This window comes from Octodon degus, unplaced genomic scaffold (genome assembly GCF_000260255.1).
Source record: "Octodon degus isolate 3935 unplaced genomic scaffold, OctDeg1.0 scaffold00018, whole genome shotgun sequence".
In the NCBI taxonomy this organism is placed as follows: domain Eukaryota; kingdom Metazoa; phylum Chordata; class Mammalia; order Rodentia; family Octodontidae; genus Octodon; species Octodon degus.
In genome coordinates, this window is record NW_004524594.1 from 15,869,997 (window position 1) to 15,895,817 (window position 25,821).

The following is a 25,821-nucleotide window of genomic DNA, read 5'->3' on the forward strand; positions in this document are numbered from 1 at the left end:
TTTTTTGGTGGTACCAGGGATCGAACTCAGGACTTTGACCTTGCCCTTGCCAGGCAGGCACTTACACCACTGAGCTATATCCCCAGCCCCAAAGAAACACTTCTTCCCTTTTTTTTGGTGGGATCAGGGATTGAACTTAGGCCCTTGCACTTGCCAGGCAAACGCTTATTCTACTGAGCCATCTCCCCGGCCCCATAACACCCCTTTTTACATCTCCTTTCCTTCTCCTTGTCTTCCCACGTGCATAAGATCTATGCTCCTGTTTCCCTTTGCTATCTCTTATTTTGCTAGTTATTTACCTTTTGGGTTTCTCATATAAGGGAAACCATGTGATGGTTTAAGTTTTGTGTGACTTTCAAATGTGACCCAAGGAAACAGCATCAAGACCTGATCACGAGGGCACATACCTGCAGCCCCAGCTGCTTGTGAGGCTCAGGCAGAAGGAATGAACGTTCTAAGACAGCCTGAGCCACCCAAGACACTGGCTCAAATAAAAACGGAAGGCTGAGGATATAGTTCAGTAGTTAAGTACTTGTCTAGAATGTTCGAGCTTGAGTTTGAGTTTGATCCCTAGTATTGGAAAAAAACGAATCCCATTATGGCAATATTTCAAAACCTACTAACCTTAAAGTCATTCTGGTGTCACATGAAAAGAGTTTAAGTGATTACACCAAGATGATAGGCTGAGACTGAAATTCAGAAACCTTCTGACAATTAACTCAAAATGATTAAAAGAATTTTAAAGTGATACCTCTTTTCACTGTTAGTCTTTAGCAAAAGAAGAATCTATTAAGGTGAACAATTATTAGGCCATTCCCTAGAAAGCATGGTTTAGAAAATCAGTGCTGGTTTTTGAGTGATTTTGGGTTGGCTATTTATTCTTTTTTTTGTTTTTTTGGTGGTACCAGGGATTGAACTCAGGACCTCGCACTTGCCAATTTATTCTTTGTTTCTTTTTAAAAATATATACTTGGTACTAGGTCACATTACACAGTTAGGACTCATAGCGACCCTCCTGGTGTCAGCCCCCCAGTGTTGGGATTATAGGTGTGCACCACCACACCAGGATTTAGTCATAGGCTCAGCGCACATGGGGGCAGGACCATCGCAGCATGAGGTATCAGGGATCAAACCCTGGTCCCTGCACTAAGCAGGTGCTTAGTCCCCTGAACTATCTCGTCAGCACTTGGCTATTTATTCTTAGTCCCTTGAGAGCAGTCACATCTTATTCAAGACTGTTTTTTCTATAAATAAATTAACTTTGTAAACAGGTCTGAATTTTCTACAGGTATTTCACCCAATACCATAGCCACTGTATATAGTTACTAAGCCTTTGATAGGTGGCCAATTTGAACTGAGATGTATTGAAAATATAAAATACACACAAGATTTTAAAACTTTAGTATGGAGGGAAAAAAGGACATTATTTACCTCAATAAAGTTTCATGCTGCATTCTTTGAGATAATGATATTTGAATATTTGGTTAAATTAACTACACTATTAAACTTAATTTTATCTATTTCTTTTTAAAACATGTATTAGAAAAAAATAAATTATTATTTTTTTAGAAATATTAAATTATTTTTGTGGCTCACATTGTATTTCTTCTGCCTAGCACTATTCTCGAGTATCAATTTTTATGTTATAAATAACATGTGGGCTACTGGAACCAAGGAGAAAGCTGGGATGGAATAATTGGTGATAGTTATTTTATATTAAAAAGTGAAAGCTGGGCACGGTGGTGCATGTCTGTAATTCCAGCACTTGGAGGCTGAAGCAGGAGGACTGGCAGGAGTTTGAGGTCAGTGTGGGCTACACAGTGAGTTGAAGGCCAGCCTGAACTATATAATGAGACCTTATATTGAAACACTCAAGGGGGGAAAAAAAATGCAAAAAAGTGGAACACAGGCCAGTGTGATTAAATACTTCTGTTCTTTTCCCCCTCACTCGCCTTCCTGTACATTTTATGCTGCCCCCGAGTGGAGAAAGCATGACAATTTTCCAGACTTCCATCACACTTCCCCAGGTGTCCTACAGAGGCTTTCCAATAAGTGTCCTTGTTCCTGCATAATCTGTTGTTGACACAACAGCCAGAGAGAGCCCTTTAAAAAAAAATCTAAGTCAAACTGTGTTCTTATTTCTTGTGATGTGTGTGTGTGTGTGTGTGTGTGTGTGTGTGTGTGTGTGTGTGTATGACTGGAGATTGAACTCAGGGCACTGACAAGGAGCTATATCCCCAGTTCATTTTTATTTTTAATTTTAAGACAAAGTGGCACTCATTTGCCCGGGATGGACTCACACTTGCGATTCCTCTTTCAGCCTCCCAGAGGGCTGGGATTGCAAATGTGTAATACCAGGACTGGCTCATTCTTTAGTTGAGACAGGGTCTTGCTAAACTGCCCAGGCTGACCTCAAACTTGTGGCCCATCTGCCTTAGCCACCACAACTAGCCGCTTTTAAAACCTCCTGATATCAGTTTCATCTTCTACAGAATGAAAACTAAATTTCTTACAGTGGCCCACGGGCCCCGCACAACCTGGTCGCAAGCCCTTATCCTCTGACCTTGTCTTGTACCTATTACATATCGGATCAACTTCATGGTATTTGGGCTTACTAATAGGATTCATTCAGTACTATCTGAAGTTTTGGGGGTCTCCTGGGAGCTTTGGAATGAATCCTCTGCAGATAAGGAGGAACTATCTCCATTTATCATTTCCATTTGCATTGGAAAGCTTTGCTAGTGTGTTCTATAATTCTCCTGGGTCAGGGTTACACCACTACTCTTCTCTGCTCCAGGGGTCGGTGTTTCTACCTCTGCTACAGAATTTATGGAGAATGTACCCCCTGCCCTCCCCACCAGATACAGAGGTCCTCCAGGACAGCAGTTACACTCCTTCATTTATACATCTCCAGCACCTAGCATAGGGCCTGGCCCACAGTAGATGTTCATAACGTACCGATGAAACAAATTGGCTTTCACTTATGTTGGATCCTCATCTTTAAATCCTGCAGGCATCTATAGTCTTCTACACTCGGGTACGATTTCTGCATTGCTTCCATAGTGTATGATGACTTTGAAAGTAATTTTTGTGCCCGTGTCATGTGAATGAATATACTCACATTCTGGGGGCATCACAGCAGTCCTACTAAGTGTAGACCATCTATCTGCCTTACATATACAGCTCATATATTTGATGTGATTTGGGAGATCCAATTGCCTACAATTCTGGCATTGGAGTTTGCTTCTAACTTAGGGTATTGTCCTAAGACGCACACTCAATAAGCTAATAATTCTTAATAAATCAGTCAGAAGTATTAGTGTAACAAATCTTTCTCAAATGAAAAAGAGCTGACAGGAGGATCTGATGAGAAGTGACAAAGGACATGCATGTGTGGCTCTGGGGTGGAGAAGGACAATGAATAGACATGGAGAAGAATGCTTAAAGCCAAAAGCAATTTTCCTTTGTCTGTCTTTTTTTCTGGGTAAGGCTTTTAGAGTATGGACCAAGAACCAACCTATTTATGATCTAGAGCCTAAAATGCATGGACTTCTAGGTAAGTCAGTTCCAAAAATCTCTCAGCCATCTCTCTTTATCTAGACAACCAGACTTTTCAAAGTCAGAAAGAACCACAGAGATCATTCTGCCTGTACTCCCATTATTTTACAGACAAGGCATTCCAGCCCAAAGATAGCAAGTATTCTGCCCAGGTCTCGCAAGCAGGTCATACTAGGGGCTCCAGGTGTCAGAGTGTAGCTCAGAGGTAGATCGCGAGCCTAACATGCCCAAAGCCCTCAGTTCCAACCCTAGCAGCACACACACACACACAAACAAGTCCAGACTAGACGAGGACATCCTGTCCATCCTTCCAGAAACAACAAGCAATTGTGTTCCATGTGATTATCACACAGCTTCATCAAACAGAAAAATCACTAATTTTCAGAAATCTAAACCAGATCTTAAACACAGATTTCACCAAAGGAAACTCACAGAGACAAATTCCTACACATTGTAAAGTACATAAAAAACCCAAACATTACCATATAAGCTACAAATTAAACTACACGCTATTTTAGTGTTTCTCTGGTTCATGGAGGCATATAATTTTCTCTTGAGATCTCTAATGGGAGGCTCCGGTTTCCAGGAGGGCTTTCTCGCAAACACAGTCCTGCTTACCTTGTTGTGGCGCATGCCTGGAGTCCTTCGGATTTCTTGTGCGAGGAGGAAGCGCCAAGGTAACTGTGGGCAGTTGGCTGAGCAGAATCAGAAGTGTGAACATAGTCTGGCAGCTGTCAAACAAACTAAAACAAAGAGAAAAGACGCATCAAAAAAGTCCCTGGCTCAATAGTTTTGAGTTTCGGTGGGAACTGAGTCACCCGACCTGTTTTACCCAAAACCACCGCGTGAATGCGCCCCGCGCGCGGTTTCGGTCGCCGGGACCTGGGAAGTAGCCCCCGAGAGCGCCTAGGGGCGCACGCTGCGCCGGCCCCTCCAGACTCTGCGGAGCGCGGATCGGACCCTTGAGGCTCTCTGTTGGGGTCGGATCCCCCCCGGGGCCCCGCACCTGGAGCTCCCGGTACATGTTCCAGCAGCCCCGGGACCCGAGACCTGTTGTTTGGAGCCACGGACCCTCGGTCTCTGGCGCCCAGCTAGGTCTCAGAGACAACCCGGCCCAGCTGTCTCCGGCCCTGCGCGCAGACAGAGGGGGCGCCTAAGTCCTCCGAGGGGCGCGCGTTTTCCTGCCCGCGCCCGACGAGGCCGCCGCCAGCAGTGGGGCGGAGGACGCGGCTGCCAAGGGACACCTGGCGGCGCTCCTCCTCCGGGGCCGGCTCACCTGAGGCGGGCGGGCCTCTGCCGGCGTCTCCTGGCTTCTGTCCCAAGTTCTGGGTGAGCCGGTCTGTCTCCGGTCACCAGCTGTGCCTCCGCCTCGGTGACGCGGCTGGCGGTGTGGGGACTCCCCGCGTTTCTCTGCATTCAGTTAAACAGAACGCCCGCCCAGCACCAGGGGTTTTTCTCTTAGAGTGGCATGAAGCTAGGGGTTATGTTAGGTCAAATATCCGCAAAGAGTTGTCCAGAGATGTGAATGAAATACACATAAGAAAAGATGGTTTGTTAGTAATAGGAAATAAGAACTGACCTGAAAGTGAATCGATCTGACTAGTTCTCAAATGGTGGTTCAACAGGTCCGATGGATGTCTCCCAAATCCTTTCAAGGGATGTCTGGGGTCAAAATCATTTCCAGATCCGATGTGTTTTGATCGCTTCTAATCTCTGCTGGCTACGGCAAGCTATGGCAAGAGGAACGTCAGGAGTTTGAGGCCAGCCAGGGCTGCACACTGAGCTCAAGGTCAGCCTGAGCTAAGTACAGAGACTCTGTCTCAGAGCCTCTGGAGGGAGAGAGAGAAAGAGAGCAAGGGAGGGAAAGAGGGACAGAGGGAAGGAAGAAAGAGAGAGAATGATTTGACCTTTTCACTTTTGTTCCAAAAGCTCTTTGGCCTATAATGACATCATCACTCTGCTGACTAATAGGAGTGTATGCTTGTGTTTTCTATGGTGGTCGGTGTAAGGTATCAGTATGTACATTTTATATCGAGATTACATAGATTAACAAAATCTGCTTGTTCTCTTATTATTTCTGTACTTTTATTAGGTATCTTTGGTCATATCTACCAGGAGAGCTATAATTTCACTATTCTTAGTGAAATAATTATCTCTTGAAGTCTTGAACTGTTCATTGAGTTTATATGGAGACAAGCAAAAAAGTACACGTTGTGATCTTGATTTGAAATAATATGTTAGAAATTTCTTTCCTTTTTTTTTTTAATATAGAGTCTTGCTATGTAGTCCAGGCTGGCATTGAACTCACAATGTCACCCAGGCTGGCCTTAAGCTCATGGTTATTGTCCTACCTCAGCCTTCTAAGTGCTGGGATTACAGGCGTGTGCCACTATGCCCGGCTATTTTAATTTTGGATTAATTCAATTTTCTCCAAATTCTTTTTCTCCCTCTAGAGCCTTTGTCTGTTTTATTCTTTTTTTCTTTTCTTTTTTACAGTACTGGAGATTGAACTCAGGACCCTGCATTTGCCAGGCAGGCACTTATTCTACTGACCTATCTCCCCAGCCCTTGTCTGTTTTATTCTTATTGAGAATCAATATTACTGAATAATTCCTCAGTTTTCTGCAGAACTTTTGTTCTGCAGATTTCTTCTAGCAAGTGCTTTTTCTCATCCTTTCTCTCCTTCTCTTCCTTCTCACTTTCTGTTTGGCTGTCTTGGGCTCTGGCCTGTTCTGACAATGGGTTCTTCTCTGGCTCTTATGTAAGCAATAGGAGACTAGAAAGAGGCTAGGAATGATTCCTCCTAGTTGAGTACAAAACAGGAAGGGTTGACCATAACACACGTTCTTCCAAGGCTCCCGAGGCCCAACGCCCTAGAATAGGGAGATAAACATCCCAGCCTCTGTTTCTGGAGAACTGATGTGCCTGAGATCTATATCTAGGAATGTGGGCCTGTGAAATTTTCAGGGGGCAAAAACTGGCTCCTTCATTCATCTTTCAGTTTTCCACAGTACCCAGCAGGGTGCCTTTTACACGGTTTATGCTCCATACATTTTCAGTAGGCAGAAGCAAGTTATTCCAGGTAGGAAAAGTGTTTCATGCTGATTGGAGGGAGGGAGGCAAAGGGTCAAACGTCTCGCGCTATGAAATCAGCAGATGTGAATTTTGATGGAATTCCCTGGTAGAATGAGTCCACCCACATATCTGGCTATTTGGAGCAGCACAAGGGAGGCTTTGTTCTTGCATCAATATCAGAGTTTACAGGCTGGGAGGGGAGGCGGACAGAGAAGTAAAAGTGCTTCTCAGTGGTGAATTCCATCCCCGATGATTCCCTGTAATATGGGTCCGAACAAATGTGAAACGTTTGGCATAATGCGTACAAACTTTAACCACTATGGAACTGCAAGGTATTTTGAGGCTAGATGGGAAAAAGGAGAGACAGAGAGGGAGAGAGGGAGATAGGGAGAGAGAGATACAGAGAGAGAAAGAGAGAGAGAGAGAGAGAGAGAGAGAGAGAGAGAGACACAGAGATGGAGAGACAGAGACAGAGACAGACAGACAGACACACACACACAGAAAGAGAGAGACAGAGACAGAGACAGAGACAGACAGAGAGAGACAGAGACAGACAGAGACAGAGACAGAGGGAGAGACACAGAGAGACAGAGACAGAGACAGACAGACAGACACAGAAAAAGAGAGACAGAGACAGAGACACAGAGAGAGACAGACAGAGACACAGAGACAGAGAGACAGACAGAGAGACACTCAGAGAGAGACACAGACAGAGGGAGAGACAGAGACAGAGACAGACAGAGACAGAGACAGACAGACAGACACACGTGCGCACACACACACACACACACACACACAGAAAGAGAGAGAGAGAGAGAGAGAGAGAGAGAGAGAGAGAGATCTGTAATGATAATGTCCAAGGCTTCTGATTTTTTCTGCAGTCTCCGTGCTGTATTCATTTCTTTATTTTGCGCCATTTGTTCTGAAAAGTTGCCGTATTTTGTGTCCCTTTCCCCAAAGCATTGTAAGTGCTTCCACAGATAGTACTTTTGTTACTCTGGTCATCTGTGGAGTTGGAAAGATGTTATGATTCGCACTTCACAAAGAGGTATTTTGAAGCACGAAGTAAATGAGGAGCCACTGGCCACGCCTTCGCCTGGCTCTTGACTCTTTCAAGGGCTTTCTCTGAGTTAAGAAGCAGTGCAGGGTATTAGACAAATAATTATTCTGTTTGAAAGGAAATAAGGAAAAAATCAGGGGCCAGGGAGATAGCTCAGTAGAGTAAGTGCTTGCCTGGCAAGCACAAAGGCCTGAGTTCAATCGCCAGTTCCAAAAGAAAGAAAGAAAGAAAGAAAGAAAGAAAGAAAGAAAGAAAGAAAGAAAGAAAGAAAGAAAGAAAGAAAGAAAAAAGAAAAAAATCAGAGCGAGGAGACTGATGGACGTGGGTTAATGTGATCAGGCATCTGAGTTTGAGTCCACAGCTGCCCACTTACCTGGGTGGATTCAGGAATGAATGGAAACTGGCTGCGCTGTGTGGGCTGCAGGATCAGCTCCAGGAGCCAGCCGGGAAATGTCGCGGCTGTAGCTATGAGGCCCTGCGGTGGAAAGTGGTGTCTACATCCTCGAAGATAAGCAGATGACGGCGGCGTAGTCCTTAGATTGCTCCAGGCAGGAAAGCAGCTCTACTGACCTTAATGTTTTTGTGACATTTTAGCCTTGCTATTTCTTTCTTACTTTTTTTTTTTTTTTTTTTTGCCTTGATATTTCAACATCAATTATCTGCTATGAAATCAGCAAGCAGAAAATGGAATCCTATTCATTAAGGGTACAAATATACCAATACGTAGGTATTTTCACATTCATCAAATAGAACTGAAAGGTTTTATCTTTTGTTGTTTTTTGAGACAGGCTTTTGCTACGTAGTTTATTTATTTATTTATTTATTTATTTATTTATTTTTTGGTACTGGGAATCAGACTCATGGTCTCATGCTTGCCAGGCGGGTGCTGTGCCCTGAGCCACATCCCCAGCCTGCTATGTAGTGTAGACCAATCTTGAACTCATTATGTAGCCCAGGCTGGCCTCAAACTCAGTGATTCTTCTGTATCAGCTTTCCAAGGGTTGAGATTACAGATATGTGTCACCATGCGTGGCCTAAAATTTTTATCTTGTGCCATCTTATGCTGGAGAGAGTGGCTGTCGTCTAGAGGTCAACCAGAGGCAGCTGTTGGGGAGGCTGTGGGGAGGGAGGAGCCCTTTGCCACTGCTGGTGGGAGTGCAGGCTGGTGCAGCCCTTGTGGAGATTTCTCAAGGAGCTGGCATTGGAGGTCCCATTTGGGCCAGCTGTTCCCCTCGTGGGTTTTTTTTCCAGGGGAACTGAGGTCATCGTGCTGCAGAGCTCTGTGTGCGCCCATGTTTGTTGGTGCAGTTTGTTGTGGCTGTTTCTTGTTGGCAGCCCAGGTGCCCATCGGCTGAGGAATGGATAGAGAAGATGTGTTTTTTTTTCTTACGTATTTAGTACAGGGTCTACAGGGTCTCACTAAACAGATCGGACTTGTAGTGATCCTCCTGTTTTTCAGCTTCCTAAACACTGGGATTACAGGTACTTGCCACCATGCCTAGTCTCAGTCGCTGTCTCAGTGTTCCCTGGGGGCGGGGCTAGCACAGTAGGTGGAAATCGAATCCCAGCCCCTGCATCTGCCTAAGCAGGTGCTTTAGTCCGCTGAGCTATCTGGCTGGCTCTGATGTGGTGTTTTTACATGACTTAGTATTACTCAGCTGTGGGGGAAGATAACCTTGGGGCTTTGGTGGGTGGATGGGTGCACCTAGAGACTGTATTAATGGATTAAACAGATCAGACCCACGTATGCAAACGTCGTGTTGTGTTGCAGGTGTGGGAACATGAAGGAGTGAATATGATCTGAAGAGTCCAGTGGATACTGTGAAAGGGAAAGAATTTGTTCAGTGGGAGGGGAAAGCTGGCATGGGGAGGGACAAAAGGAAGAGAAAGGAAAAAGATATATGTATGTATGTATGTATGTATGTATGCATGCAGGATGATTTGGATGGTTTGCTGGTTTCTGCTGGTCTTTTGAGAGGAGCAGTTAATGTTTAATTTATTATTATTTTTTTATTTAGTACAGGGTCTATAGGGTCTCATTACTTAGATCAGACTCATAGTGATCCGCCTGTTTTCAGCCTCCCAAGAGCTGAGGTTACAGGCACATGCCACTACTCCCAAAGTTTTTTCTTTTTATGCTATTTACTTTTTTTTTTTTTTTTGCAGAACCAGGGATTGAACTCAGACCCTTGCGCTTGCCAGGGAAGCGCTTATTCTACTGAGTCATCTCCCTGGTCCCTCTTTTTAATTTCCTATAACCTTTTTGTTGTTATTTTGTTTTGTTGTCAAACCAGTTTTGCACATTTATATCTGGTGGCTTGGACAACTAATTTGAAGATAACATCATGCAGCACAGCAGCCATTGTTGGGTTCCTACTTGGTGAAATTTTGTAGAGTTTTTAATGTTTTTTTATTAGTATTTTGTATTCTTTAAAATTTTTTTAAATCTTAAACACCTCTTAGAAACATTTGACAAGGTGTATATTTAATTCTATCATTTAAGAACAGAGATTGTTAATAATAAAACAAATACACAAGAACAGTGACAGAGGGGCCGGGGAGATGGCTCAGTAGAATAAGTGCTTCCCTGGCAAGCGCAAGGGTCTGAGTTCAATCCCCAGTTCTGGAAAAAAAAAAAAAAAAAAAAAAAAAAGAACAGTGACAGAGGTCAGGTTTTCTCTCATACCCTTCGTAGTGATAAGAGCTAAACATTGCTTTAAAAAAATCATCTTTGGGCTCAGTGATGTAGCTCAGCAGCCCAGTACCTGCCTGGAAGCAAGAGGTCATGAGTTCAATTCCTAGTATGAAAAAACACAAACAAAAACAAAAAAACAACTCACAGTCTTTACAGGATGCAAAGGAACTTGAATCAATGTGGTTTCCTGCTGCCCCAGGAGCCTAAGTTAGGCGCCTGTGTCGCAGCTGGTCATAGGACTATCATTCGGTTATAGAACTTGGCATTCTTCCACGCACAATAATTCTACACTCTTCAGGTCACCTTACCACCGTGATTGTACTCGCTGATGGCCACACATTCTTTTGGTTTCTTTATGTTAACTGCTATGCTAGTAATCATAATGTTCTAAATCAATGTATTTTTTTACACCTAAGTTTATCTAACATGAGTTGCAAAACCATGCTCTTTCATAGATATAGCATGTACAAAGGGAGTTTAAATAGATTACGTACTTTTTGTTAAAAAAAGTATTTATTTGGCACAGGATCTGACTATGCAGCTCAGACTTGTAGCGATCCTCCTGTCTTAGCCTCCCCAGAGTTGGAATTACAGGTGCGGGCCACAACACCCAGGTTTGGTGGCCCATGTGGAATGTGGTTCGGGGATCAAACCCAGGTCCTTGCATTTGCTTAGATGCTGAGCTATTTCCCCAGCCGCAGATTATGTACTTTGACCTCTACAATTGACAGTGTTCCAGAAAAATTGGTTAAACTGAGTGTGGTGGTGTGTACCTGTAATCTAAGCTCCTTAGAGGCTGAGGCAGGAGGATCTTGAGTTTGAGACTAGGTAGACACCATACTGAAACACCTATCACATATCAAACAAACAGGTACTAGAATCATTCATTAATTCCATGTTGGAGAAGAACAATAACACAGCGGTGATAAATTGTCAAGCCAGGATCCTTCTTGTCTTCCTTTGGTGAAGGATAATCTTTTGTTACCTATGTATCAGTGTGGCAGGGAACCCTCATGTGGGCCATTAACTAGCCCCACCAAAGTCAATTATCTGTTGTTTCAAATTTATTTTTTTTTTATTTTTAAATTTTATGTGTGTGTGTGTGTGTGTGTGTGTGTGTGGCCAGCTCAGCCCACCAGGGGGCAGGCCTGGCTGGCATGTGGTGCTGGGGGATTGAACCGCAGTCCCTGTGCTTTGGTAAGCTTGTTCTAAGTAGGTGCTTTAGACCACTGAGCCATCTCACCAGCCCCCTCTGCTGTTTCAGACAGTGTAACCTAATCATTTTTTCATTTTTGTCAGTGCTTAGCTGAGGGCTTAGCAAATACTCCATTAATGTTTGCTGAATGAATTAATACATAAATCATCCTTTCCATCAGTTTTGGTCAAACTATTCTAAGTAATTTGTTTGCTTATATTTTTGCAGTAGTGAGTTTTTTTTTTTTTTTTTTTTTTGCAGAACTAGGGATTGAACTCAGACCCTTGCACTCGCCAGGGAAGAACTTATTCCACTGAGCCAGTGAGATTTCTTTTTTTTAATTGGCAGAACTGGGGATCGAACTCATGCCTTTGCGCTTGCCAGGGAAGTGCTTATTCCACTGAGCCATCTTCCCGGCCCAGTAGTGAGAATTGAACTGAGGATCTCTCTTAAATTTTTTTGAGACAGGGTCTCAGTATGTAGACCAGGCTGGTCTTGAATTATAGTGATTTTCCTGCTTCAGCCTCATAAGTACTGGGATTAAAAACATGCACTACCACACCTGGCTTAAACCCAGAGTCTCTTGCATGATAGGCAAGAGCTCTAGTGCTGGGTCACATCCAGGTCCTTTCTGTTTTATTGTGAGACAGTGTCTCACTGCAATACCTAGATTTGGACAAGTCCACCACTATGGGCCATGTGATCTACAAATGCAAGGGAATCAGCAAAAGAACCACTGAACAATTGTAGAAGGAGGCTGCTGAGGTGAGAAAGGGTTTCTTCACGTCAGCCTTGGTCCTGGATAAACTGAGGGATGAATACGAGGATGGTATCCACACTGAGATTTCTCCATGGAAATCTGAGACTAGCATGTGCTGTGCAACTATCCTTGATGCCCCAGGACACAGAGACCTTATGAAAATCATCACTAGAGGCGCTGACTGTGCTGTCCTCATTGTTGCTGCGGGTGTTGGTGAATTTGAAGCTGGTATTTCTAAGAATGAGCTGACCCAGAGCATGCCCTCGGGCTCACATGCCGGGTATGAAGCAATTCATTACTGGTGTTAACAAAATGGATTCCATGGAGCTACTCTACAGCCGGAAGAGAGAAACAAATCATCAAGGAAGTGGAAACTTACATTAAGAACACTGGCCACTAACACAGTAGCATTTGTATCCATTTCTGGTTGGAATGGTGACAAGATGCTGGAGGCAAGAGCTAAGATGGAGTGGGTCATGGGATGGAAACTCACCCATAAAGATGGCAATGCTCGTAAAAACTTGTGGCTTGAAGCTGTGGATTGCCTCCTACCACCAGCTCACCCAACTGACAAGCATGTGTCTATTCTTCCAGGATGTCTGTGAAATTGGTGGTGTTGGTACCACCCTTGTGGGCCTAGGGGAGAGTGGTGTGGTGTTCTCAAACCTGGAAGGTGGTCGCCTTTGCCTCCATCATTGTTACAAGTGGGGGAAAGTCTGCTGAATGCACTGTCAAGCTTTGAATGAAGCTGTCCCTGGGGACAATATGGGCTTCAATTCAGCAACATGTCTGTCAAAGGTATACTTGAGGGCAGTGATGTTTGTGGCAGCCAAAATGACCCTGCCATGGAAGTAGCTGGCTTCACCGCTCAGGTGATTGTCCTGAAATATCCACACAAATCAGTCCTGGCTCTGTCCCTGTCCTACACTGTCACACAGCTTATATGCTTGTGGATTTTCTGGACTACAAGACAAGACTGATGGGCAGTTTGCTAAGAAGCTGGAAGATGGCTCTATATCTCCTGATGCTGCTGGTGGTGACCGGGTTCTAAGCAAACCCATGTAGGCTGACAATTTCTCTGACTCCTTGTCTCTGGGTCATTTGCTGTTCATGATTTGAGTGAGTTTCATCAAATCAGTAGAAAAGAAGGCTGCTGGAGCTGGCATAGCCACCAAGTCTGCCCAAAAAGCTCATGAATACTGTTTCTGACACCTATCACCCTGGTCTTAATCAGTGGTAGAAGAAGGTCTCAGACTGTTTTCATAATTGTCCATTTGTACTTAGTAGTGAAAGACTGGTTAATGATAATAGTACATCATAAAACCTTCAGAAGAAAGGAAAATGTCTTGGGAACTATCTTAGTACATGTGTATGTGTTTTAAATTATTAGGTTTTTAAAATCCCTTTTTTTTTAGACAGAGTCTTGCTAGGTAGCCCAGGCTGGTCTTGAGTTCAGAGTGATCAGGTTCCGCAGTATAGGATTACAGTCTGTGCCACTATGCCCAATAAAACACACCCTTTTTAGTGGAGGCAACTTGACCAAAAATCTGTCACAGAATTTTGAGATCCATCAAACAAAGTTTAATTAGAAGAAAAAAGAAACCAAATAGATCACTGGAAAAACACATTTACAACACATATGATAGGTAGAGGGTTAAGATCACTACTGTTTAAAGTGTTATAAGATGTTAACAAGAGAAAAGATTATTTAAAAACAAGCACATATGGGCTGGGCATGTGCCCTAGCACGGGAATGTTTGCTTCACATTGGCAATGTCCTAGGTTCCATTCCCCAGCACTGCAGAAAAGAAGAGAGAAAAAAGAAAAGAGAAAAAAACAAAACAGCAAATACACAACTCATAAAATATGGAAATAATCAGTAAATGAAAACAATAGGCAATAACTATACCTTAGAAAATATTTAGCTTCACAGAGATAAGTATTGAAGTAAGATTCATTACATTCTAGGGGCTGGGGATATAGCTCAGTGGCATATGCGCTTCCCTGGCAAGCGCAAAGTCCAGAGTTTGATTCCCAGTACTTAAAAAAAAAAAAAAAAAAAAAAAAAAGATTCATTATATTCTAGTTAGATCAGTGAAGATTTATAAAAATAATGCATTCACTTATGTTCTTAAAGCTGATTTGATTACACTCACCCCTTGTCATCCAGACTTGGCTTCTTCCTGTACAGAATTTTTCCAGTGAAAATTGGTTTTAATTTACTCTTTTTTTCCCCCATAATTTCATTGAGAAACAAATAGCAATGAGACGGTTTCAAACCAAATTGGTAGGACAGTTTCAATAATTAACACATTGCATACATTCTTCCTAGTGTTTTTTTTTTTTTTTTTTAAATGTATTTACTACAGGGTCCACAGGGTCTCACTGCACAATGATCCTCCTGTTTTCAGCCTCCCAACTGCTGGGATTGCAGGCGTGCCACCAAGCCCACTGTCAGTCACTGTCTCAGCACAACCCAGGGATGAGGCCTGCACTACACAATGGGGATCAAACCCTGCTCCCTGCATCTGCCTAAGCAGGTACTTTAATCCACTGAGCTATTTGGCCGGCCCTTTCTTTTCTTTTTTCATTGTGTGGCTGGTGGGTAAAGATGCTACCTTCTCAATCACTCTCTCATTGCAGCTCTGAGGTCTCCCTCACTGATTCTGATGGTTTACTTGCTCATCATTTTTTAGATTTGTCACGAACAGGCTCAAAAAAGCTTAGTTTATATAACTTAAAAAAAAAAAAAAAAAGAAAAAAAGGACAAGTTGACCTCCACAAAATGAACTGGCTTTTTTCCTCACCTCCGTGACTTTTCAAGAAGTCAATAAATACTTTTCTGATTTTCTGTTATAAAAGCAGTACTTACTGCTTCTCATAGAAACTTTAGGGGATAAGAAAAACAAGAGTAGGACGTCTAATTTCCTCTTCAAGTGAATCATTTGGGGTACAGCATTCCAGGCTTGTACCCTGTAATGTATACATTACACATACACTCCCCTCCATACAATGGGAAATGTCAACATTACCCATGTAAACAGCAGATAGTAATTTTTTTTTTGCTTTATTTTATTTATTTATTTACTTTTTTGGTAGTGGGCATTGAACCCAGGGTTTCTGAAATTGAGCTACCTCCCAGCTCTTTTCACTTATTTTCTTTTTTTGAGGCAGGGTCTCCTATGCAGTTCAAGCTGGCCTACAACTCACTTTGTAGCCCCAGGCTGGCCTCAAACTCACAGCAATTCTCCTGCCTCAGTCTCCGAAGTGCTGGGATTATGCGTGTGCACCACCCTGGCCAGCTGTTCATTTTTTATTTAGAGACAGTATCTCTCTAAGTCTGGGCTGGGACTTGTGCTTTGTCTGCCCCAGACTCTCAAGAGTGCTACTGGGAATACAAGTGTGCAGGATCATGCCTCGTGAACAGGTATTACAATAAAAAAAAGGTTTACAAGCAGCCTTCTGCGGGCTGGGGAGATAGCTCAGCAGTCTAAGTGCCTGCCTGGCAAGCACAGGGACCAGAGTTTGATCCCTGGTACCGGTGCTCGCCTGTAATCCCAGAGTTGGGGAGACTGAAACAGGAAGCTCACTATGAGTCTGAACTGTGTAGCGAGACCCTGTATCAAACAAATAAATAAATAAATTTTAAAAAGAAACCTTTTATTTTAATTATTATTATTATTATTATTATTATTATTTTTTTTTTTTTTACAATTAATCAATGGCTATTCATAGTTCTTTTTTCAGTTCTCCGCTGCTATTCTTCTTCTTCTTTTTTTTTTCTTTTCCAGAACCGGGGATTGAACTCAGACCCTTGCGCTTGCCAGGGGAGTGTTTATTCCACTGAGCCATCTCCCCAGCCCACCCCCTGCTATTCTTTGTTGAAATGCATTTTAGCCAAGTATAATTCCAAGATTGTTTGGACTTTTGGTTTTCTTTGTGCGTATTCTATTCTTTGACTTTCTATAGGAGAATGAACTGTCATTTCATCTCTTATTTTTCTTGTACACAAATAGCGACCTATAGTTTAGAGGAGTTATTTGAGTCATTTCACCTATGTACTTAGAACCATATTAAATATTTTCCCTTTCAGAATATTTAACTTCTTGATATCTCTTTAGGCACATTACAAAATATAAACATAAGTGGCAATATAATCCCTTCTTAAATTATGCAAGTGGATTTACTAGGTCAGCTGGCATAGGCAGAGGCGGGAGAGTCAACAGTGGCTGTCTGCTGGCTGTGGCTGGAGGATCCAACTGCTCAGCCTTCGAATAACTTAAATAAATCAAGATAAAAATCATGTGACATAAAATCCACCACTTTAATCCTGCTTAAGTGTCCAATTCAGGGGTTTAATTCTGTTCACAATGTCACATAGCCATCACCATTCTGTAGAACATGTCCGTCACCCTAAAAAGATAATTCTCTCTCTTCCCTGGCAACCACTAATCTACTTTCCGTCTGTATGGATTTGCCTTTTTTGGGCATTTCATATAAGTGTAATCATACAATGTGCGATCTTTTGTTAATTACTTCTTTCCCTTAGCATCATTTGCAAGTTTCACCTAGATTGCAGCATGCACAAATACTCACGCCTTATTCTGGCTGAATGCTGTTCCTCTGTGTGGCTGCATCATATCTTATCTGTTCATCAGAGGAACAGATGTCTCAACTCTAGTTATTATCAACACAGATATTTCTCATTTAGCGACTCACCTCTTTCATGGATATTCAGACTCATAACCTTCTTGGGTTTCCAACTCATCTTTTTTTTTTTTTTTTTTTTGTCTTTTTGAGACAGGGTCTTGCTATGCAGTTCAGGCTGGCCTTGAGCTCACTTTATAGCCCAGGCTGGTCTTGAACTCCAAACCATCCATCTGTCTCAGCCTCCTAAGTGTTGGGATTACAGGCGTGTACCACTGTGCCCAGTTCTTTTTCTTTTTCTTTTTCTTCTTCTCCTTCTCCTCCTCCTCCTCCTTCTTCTCCTTCTTCTTCTTCCCCTCCTTCTTCTGTATAGTTTTGTGCATCTTATTTGTAGAGCCTTAATGTCTTTTCTTTTTGGTACAGTACACTTTGTTTATACAGTACTGTGATTTTTGCTGATACTATTGTACAGTATAGGACTGCAGTTTTAGCTCTGTTATACATAACAGTACTGCATGTAAGAGTTATGCAAACAAAAGCCATCAAGTTGGAGTTTCCTCTGACCATTTCTTTGTTCTGAATGTTGTCATGTACATTTGCATACCATTCCTCATTTAGTGACCAATTCACTCAGCGACTTAGTCTTGGGAACCCAGAGCTCGGATGTCTGTATAATGAAATGCCACATTCAGTGCTGGGATGCCTGGGGTGGGAAGGGCACTCTCAGAGCACTACTCACGTGAGCACACTAGAGCCACTCAGCAATTCTACGAGCGCTGACTTTACTCTTATATCTCATAGTGTTGACTCACCCACAGCCATGAACTAATGATTCACATTGTGGTTGATTTATTTGGTTTTGTTTTTTTTTTTTTTTTTTTTTTTTTGGTGGAACCAAGGATTGAACTCAGGCCCTTGTGCTTGCCAGGGAAGCGCTTATTCTACTGAGCCATCTCCCCGGCCTCCCCCCCTTTTTTTTGTGGTTGATCTATGAAGATACTATCTCCTGTGCCATTCTCTAATTGCACACCTAATATCTTATTTATGTAGTTAGTTTTTTGAGGTACCAGGGATTGAACTCAGGACCTTGTGCTTGCCAGGCAAGTGTTTATCCTACCGAGCTATCTCTCTGGCCCGCAGACCTAGTATCTTCCTTAGTTATCTCTATGTTTTTCTTCTGTGCCAAAAAAAAGTTCTACCCCATAAAAAAAATTAAGGAGATTTATGGGTTACCCTCAAGAAAATGACCTGGCTTTCCCTTTTCCCTCCATAATTTTTATTTATTTTATTTTTGATGTATTTTAGTATAGGGTCTCTTAGTGATCCTCCTGTTTTCAGCCTCCCAAGCACTGAGATTACAGGTGTGCACCACCACACCCAGTCTACCCCATGACTTTTTGAAGAAGTTAATATTTTTGTGATTTTTCTATTATAAAAGCAATACTTACTTGTTTCTTATAGAAACATGGTGTGAGAAAAGAAAAAGAACAATTCTCCCTCTATGTGCACCCCTGGAGCCCAGGACTCCAGGCTTTTTCCCAGACATAAATGTATGGATTATACATGTTGCCAAATCAACTCCCAGAAAGGGTTGCAGATGTTTATGTCTTCCTCTGTAAAACAGAAAATGACAAGAAAGAGCATTATTTTCCATGTGAATTGCAGGTATTAAAATCTTTCTTGGGGCTGGAATATAGCTCAGTGGCACAGGGCCTGCCTGGCAAGCGTGAGGGGTTGGGTTCAATTCACAGTACCAAAAAACTAAATAAATCCTTTCATTTATTTATTTATTTTTGGGTACTGGGGATTTAACTCAGGACCTTGCACTTGCCAGGTGGGTGCTTCTGCCACTGAGCTATCTCTCCAGCTCTCAAAAAACTAAATAAATACAATCTTTTCTTTTTCTTTTTTTATTATGGTGGGGTTTGAACCCATGGTCTTCAAACTGAGCTACATCTCCAACCCTTTTTATTTTTTATTTGGAGAGACAGTCCCATTAAATTAGTAAGTTGCGGGGCTGGTGAGATGGCTCAGTGGTCTAAAGCACCTACTTAGAACAAGCTAAGCTAAGCAAAGCACAGGGACTGCGGTTCAATCCCCCAGCACCACATGCCAGCTAGCCCCGCCCCCTGGTGGGCTGAGCTGGCCACACACACACACACACACACTAAATTAAAAAAAAAAAAATTAGTAAGTTGCCCAGTCTGAGTTGGGCTGGAACTTGTGATTTTTTTGCCTCAGCCTCCCAGAGTTCTGGATAATAGGTGTGTGCCCTCACACCTGGCCAGCAAGTAGCATGATATATTTTTTTAAGGGTTTAAAGCAGCCTCTTCTTCTAATTAGCATTTTTACATATGCTCAATGGTTGTTTGTTGTTTTTGGAGTCTCTCTTAGTATTCTTTGTTGAATTGCATTTCAACCAAGTGTAATCTCAACATCCGGTCTCTGTTTTCAGTTGATGGTAGCCTCTTCTTGGAATTTCCACAGATGAATAAATTACCATTTCATCCGTGAATTGTCTTGTATACAAATAGCAATCTGGGGTGGCACCTTGTCCACTGGTCACGGCCTTCTGCACCTTGTGCTTCCACTCACAAAGCTGGCTGTGTTGGGAGGGAGTTGGGACGGGCCCACAGCTTGTGTGCACATTCTGGGGACCTGAGAGGCGAAGATGTGGGACATTGAGACTGATTCAGGGGTATCCCGACCGTCACACACTGCTGGTTCGCCACCAGCATTGCGGTCCTCTTTGTTGGCAAACTGGGCCTCATCAGCCTGGCTTCCTTATTCCTGTGGCCCAAAGCCTTCCCCCATCACTTCCAGATTCGGAGGCGAATCACTGCCATCTCTTATTTCCCAATGGGTTCAGGAACTGAAGTTCTCTATTTGGACAATTTATATTTATTATATCAGTCTTCTACAAGACTAGAAGCAGGAGTTTTTGATGGGTCAGCAGGCTATGTATTCATATGTCTCTCTACCTAGATAGGCACCATCATTACTGGCTTGGCAATGGATATGCATTTGTAATAATTCCTCCATTCATGTGAGTACTGTACATCTGGGCTCAGCTGAACAGAGACATGCTTGTGTCATTTTGGTTTGGAACACTCTTCAAGGCCTGTTAGGTACTTGAGGTTATCCCAACCGAGGGGGAAGGGAATATAAAAGGAATTATTAAGATGTGTTACATGCATGTGCCAACTCCTCATGATGAACGTAATCATCATGTACTACAATCATGTGCTAATAAAAGGAAAAGTTAAAAAAAAAAACCCACATGAGTTAGGAAGAAAGTCAACAGGCAGTTGTAAGTACTCATACAGGAGTCGTGGAACGTGCTTAGTGAACTGGAAGCTCAGGGTAGAATAAAAAAGTCTTCCTAAAGAAGGGAGATTGGAAAAGAATTTCACTTGAGGGGCACCAATTCCAGCAGAGGCGCTAGGCTGAGTGCCAACTAGGTGAAAGGACTCTTAACAGGGTTGGCAAGTTGGTTTCACCTCAAGTATGACTTCGATTTGGAAGTCATACTGGAAGTGGTTGACTGTAGCGTTATATTGAGACATGGTATCCCAGCTCAGGTGAGATGATTAATTGGCAGCATCAGCCTCGGGCAGGGGAGGGGAGACTTGTGGCCCTCGTGCTATCTGCACATTTTCGTCACCAGGCGATGACAGAGGGATGAGAAATTATGGGTCATGCTTTAGAAAAAAATGACTACGATTTTGACTGGATCATCAGGTATGGGTAAGAAAGTGGAGGCTGAACTTTAGAGGTCATATTAAAGAGTGTTAAATAACAGAGGAGTTTTTACGCAATTCAGCCGCAGAGAGGAGTCACTAAAGATGTTAAAAATGACAAATAGTATCGTGGGAGTTCTGCTATATGATTAATGTGGCAGTGGCATAAGGAATGGACTGATGTGTTGAAAGCTTTAGAAACAAGAAGACTAAAGTGGTGTTTTAATTAATGGTTAGTAGTAAAGACCTGTGAAAACAGGGAGCTATCATTTCCCCCACTAATTGGATAATGATTAACAGGCCAATATGAAGAAGCGAATACTCAGTCTGCTAAGGACGCGTGGTCCAACTTTTCTGGTGGTTAATCAGCAGCATATCTAAAAATCCTTAAAAGCTGTCTCTTCCTTTTAATCTAATATCTAGAAATTTGCTTTGGGGCTGGTGAGATGGCTCAGTGGTCTAAAGCACCTACTTGGAACAAGCTTGGCAAAGCACAGGGACCAGGGGTTCCATCTCCCAGCACCACATGCCAGCCAGCCCCGCCCCCTGGTGGGCTGAGCTGGCCACACACACACACACACACACACACACACACACACACACACACACAAACAAATAAATAAATAAATGTTAAAAAAAAAAAAAGAAATTTGCTTTGGTTTTTGTCTTATCCTGTCATTTTAAAATTCCCACTTGGTTGTCCTGATTCTTCATGCTGAGCCTCGCACACTGCTGTTAAACCACAACTAGTAAACAATATCAATGATGCCTAGAAAGCTAGAGAAAATAGAAACAAATCCAAGAAACTGGTACCCTCCTTTTTAACATAATGATAAACAAGAAAAAAAAATGCCAGAAGATTTATCATTTATTGTATCACGAGCTCTTTCAGTATCTATAAAGTCTAAGTATAAATTTCTTAACATTGATGTATCTAGACATTGATGCCACAGAAATAGTGTGCGATAGCTGGGGAGATGGCTCAGTAGAATAAGCACTTCCCTGGCAAGCACAAGGGTCTAAATTCAATACCAGGTACCACCAAAAAAAAAAACAACTTTTGGGGCTATGGTGATGGCTCAGTGGAATAAGCACTTCCCTGGCAAGTGCAAGGGCCTGAGTTCAATCCCCGGTTCCGCCAAAAAAGAAAAAAAATAAAGAAATAATCTTGGATATATGAAAATATTTACCTCTAAAAATATTCACTGCTTTGTCATTTAATCTTTGAGCCAAAGCTAGTTTAGTTTGGCAGACATAAGTTTAGAGGAACACACAACATACTTGTTTTCTTTTTTGCCCTATGCTTAAAATTTTTTTTTTTTTTTTTTTTTTTTTTTTTTTTTTTGTGGAACCAGGGATTGAACTCAGGCCTGTGCGCTTGCCAGGGAAGCGCTTATTCCACTGAGCCATCTCCCCGGCCCCTTAAAAATTTTAAATTAGGGTATAACTCCTATACCACAAGATTTACCCTTTTAGCCTGCACAACTCAGTGCCTTTAGTATCTTCACAAGGTTCTGAAACTATCACAACTGTCCAATTTCAGCATTTTTGTTTTGGAACTGGGACTCGAACTCGGGACCTCATCCTTGCCACAGGTAGGTGCTGCATCACTGAGCTATATCCTTGGCTCTCAGAATATTTTTATCTTTCCCCACAAATAAGCAGCTAGTCTTTCCATTCATTATGCTCTTTTTTTAAAAAGAAGACGGCATACGAGATGTTGCGGCGTGACTGGAGTTCAGACGTGTGCTCTTCCTCTTCTTTCTTCCTATTCCTTCCTCTTTCCTGACTCTTCCTCCTCTTTTTCCTTCTGCTCTTTTTTTTTTTTTTTTTTTTTTTAAGCCCACTAACTGACTTTCTGTCTCTAAGGATTTGTATATTCTGAATATGTCATACAGTTGGAGGTGGTGGTGGAACCAGGGATTGAACTCAGGCCCTTGGGCTTGCCAGGCAAGCACTTATTCTACTGAGCCATCTCCCCAGCTCCTTGTCATACAGTTGGAATCACACAGTATGTTACAGGCCTTTTGTGAACAGTTTCTATCACTTCGCACAATATTTTCAAAGTTTATCCAAGCTATAGCACACCTCAGTAATTACCCCCTTATCCTCCTAAATACTCTTCAATTGTGTCAATCTGTATTTTATCTACCCATTCTTTACTTGGTGGGCATTTGGACCATTTCCATTTTTTGACTCTTCCAATATTGTTATGAACATTTATTTACACATTTTTATGGGAAGAGATATTTTCATTTCTCCTGGGTCTATGCCTAGGAGTAGATTTGGTGGGTCATGTGTGAACTCTACTTAATCTTTTATGAAACTGTGAAATACTTTCCAAAGTAGCTGAACCATTTTATATCCCCCCAGCAATGAATCCCAATATCTGTACATCCTTAGCTGTATTTGTTATTGTCTTTTTGTTGTTGTTATTATCTTTGGTTCTTCTTTTTATAAACCTTTGACTAGCTAACTTTCTTTTCTGCTCACTGAAGTACTCCCTCATTTGCTGGTTGAAACCTGATATTTCAGTTTTCATTGTTTAGATATTTTTCATCCCTAATTCCTGCTTAAGACTCCTAGCTAACGTGAAGTCTTTACAAGCTTGGCAACCTTGGGCAACAATTGGCTGGTGCTAAATAGAGGTCTTTTAATTTTCATCTTCTGTCTTACACCTGGACTGCTTTTACATTTATCTTTTTAATGGATATCTTATGTTTTTTATGGCTTCATAAATACTTGAATTTGAAGCTCCTGGTTAAAGCTTTTGGCATAATTTAATTGTAAATATTGAATTTCAGACCAAAATGTCCACTATTCTAGAAATAAATCTAGCCCAAGAGAAGTATAAGCTTTGGGCTGGTGAGATAGCTCAACAGACTAAAGTACCTGCTAGGCAAACTTAGGCAAGTGCAGGGACAGTGGTTTGATCCCCTGCCCAAGCACCACATGCCATCCCAGCCCCACCCTCAGGGTGGGTTGAGCCAGCCAGAGTCCGTGGTGGTGCATGCCTGCACTCCTGGCACTGCGGAGGCTGAAAGCAGGAGGATCACCATGAGTCTGAGCTGTGTAGTGAGACCTTGCAACAACCAGGGACTTAAAAAAAAAAAAAAAAAAAAAAAAAAAAAAAAAAAACTTTAAAAAAAAGAGAGAGAAGTATAAACTTTATGAGAAAAATATAAACATTTACTGAGGAGCCGGGGAGATGGCTCAGTAGAATAAGTGCTTGTCTGGCAAATGCAAGGGCCTGAGTTCAATCTCCAGTTCCGCCAACAAAAGAAAACAAAACAAAAAAACATTTACTGAAAGAGATAAAAGAAGATTTAAATGATTAAAAATAACATGTTGAAAGATACAAGATTCAATTTTCTAGTGTAATCTAATTCAGTATATAACAGTAAATTTTTAACAGGGCTATTTATCAAAAATTGACAAAATAATTCCAAAGTTGATTTGGCAAAGGCAAAGGCCAAGAATAACTTCAGACAGCTGCCTGAATACAGCCACCCTCCAAAGTAATCATATGACTTCCAAAGCTACAGTGATTAAGAGCTGATGCTGTTAGTCTAATAAGATCAATGGAACAGAACACAGAAGCTAGCAATTGAAACACAGGAAATTTGTCACTTTATAGTTGGTGTCTGAATGGATTTGGTATTGTAAATCATAAGGATAAAAACCATATTCTTGGAAGTGTTGTTTGTAATAGTAAAAATATTGGATGGATCATCAACTGAAGGAGGGATAAATATATTTTATATATTTACCTAAGGAATACAAATGCAATTCAGCATTGAAAATAAACATGAAAGCAGCATGCATCAACATTCTAATTGTTAAGAATCCAAAGTATTTTGTTTTCTCTCTCACACCATGAGGAACACAGCAGACTCTCTTGACCTCAGAAGGTGTGAGGATTTTTTCCCATCAGCCAGCAATGAGTTCTGTGGCTGACAGCAGATAGGTATTTTTCTAACAGAGAGGATGTCAGATCTCACAGGTTGAAGGTCCTCTCTCTTTTAGATGACAAGCGTTAAGACCACAGGCTATAACCTGGGCTTCCCTAAAGCCCCTCCTTGAGTTGGATTCATTCGCTTGAATGGCTTCTAGAACTCAGAGAATCTCTTATGCTAACCAGTTTATGACATTGATTACACCAAGGATATAGATGAAGAAACTCACAGGGCAAGGCTAGGGGGAAGGGGCACAGAGCTTCTGAGTCCCTTTTTAGTAGCACCATGACTTAAGGGCTTCCCTATTTTCAATAGCTAGAAGCATCTCAAGTCTCGTTGGTGAGTGTTTTCATGGAGCTTCAGTTGCGCAGGAGTGATTGAACTGTGAACAACCACGCCAGTGGTATAGGACAAAAAGGATCTGATCAACTAATAAGAGATCCGGGGGGAGGGTGGGAGGGGGGGTCCCAGTGTAGCCTGTCGGTTCAGATTCTTCTTGGTCACTGTGTGTCTGTCACATTCCTTTCTCCTGATTATGGGGCAGACATTTCTATGACCTTTTTCAGGGTGAAAATTTTGAGCCAGGAACTTAAAAAAATATATTTTGTGTGTATTTGGTAGAGGGTTTACAGGGTCTCGCTGTGTAGGTCGGATTCGCAGTGCTCCTCCTGTTTCGAGCCTCCCATACACAGGGATTACAGGTGTGCGCCACCACGCCCAGCCTCAATCGCTGTCTCAGCGCGCCCTGAGGGCGGGGCCGGAACAGCTCACGGGGCATTGAACCCTGGCTGCTGCTCTCTGCCTAAGCAAGCACATTAGTCCTATCTGCTAGGACTAGCTGTATATTAGAGCTATCTGTCCTGCTTAAAAATTTTTATTTATTCATTTGTTGCAGGATCTTGCTACGCAGCTCAGACTCATAGTGATCCTCCTGTCTCAGCCTCTCCAGGGTGAGATTACAGATGTGTGCCACCACCCCCTGGGTTTATGGGCCAGGCGGGGATCGAACCTGGGTCTTTGTGCTTGCCAGTCAGGCACATAGAGTACTGAGCTGTCTCTGCAGTGCCTAGATAGCAATTTTTAACAAATGAAATGTTGAGGGGGGAAAATTGCGCGAGTATATTTATGATTTTCC

The 25,821-nt window shown here is 42.3% G+C and overlaps 1 protein-coding gene across 3 annotated transcripts in view; it reads right to left on the bottom strand.

Annotated features, from left to right (window-relative positions):
- The window catches only part of Prrg4 (proline rich and Gla domain 4), a 25,260-nt gene extending 17,103 nt beyond the window's left edge, over positions 1 to 8,157 (bottom strand). The window contains exons 1-3 of one of the 3 annotated variants that reach the window (XM_023710796.1): positions 8,067 to 8,154; positions 4,835 to 4,968; positions 4,177 to 4,301 (exon numbers count right to left, since the gene is read on the bottom strand). In XM_023710796.1, coding sequence (XP_023566564.1) covers positions 4,177 to 4,279 — 103 coding nt within the window. In that variant the 5' untranslated portion in view covers positions 4,280 to 4,301; positions 4,835 to 4,968; positions 8,067 to 8,154. Of the gene's footprint in view, positions 1 to 4,176; positions 4,302 to 4,564; positions 4,799 to 4,834; positions 4,969 to 8,066 lie in introns of those variants that run through there. The other 2 variants (XM_023710797.1, XM_004627310.2) reach the window with 2 other exon arrangements.
- Between the last annotated feature and the right edge of the window lie 17,664 nt (positions 8,158 to 25,821).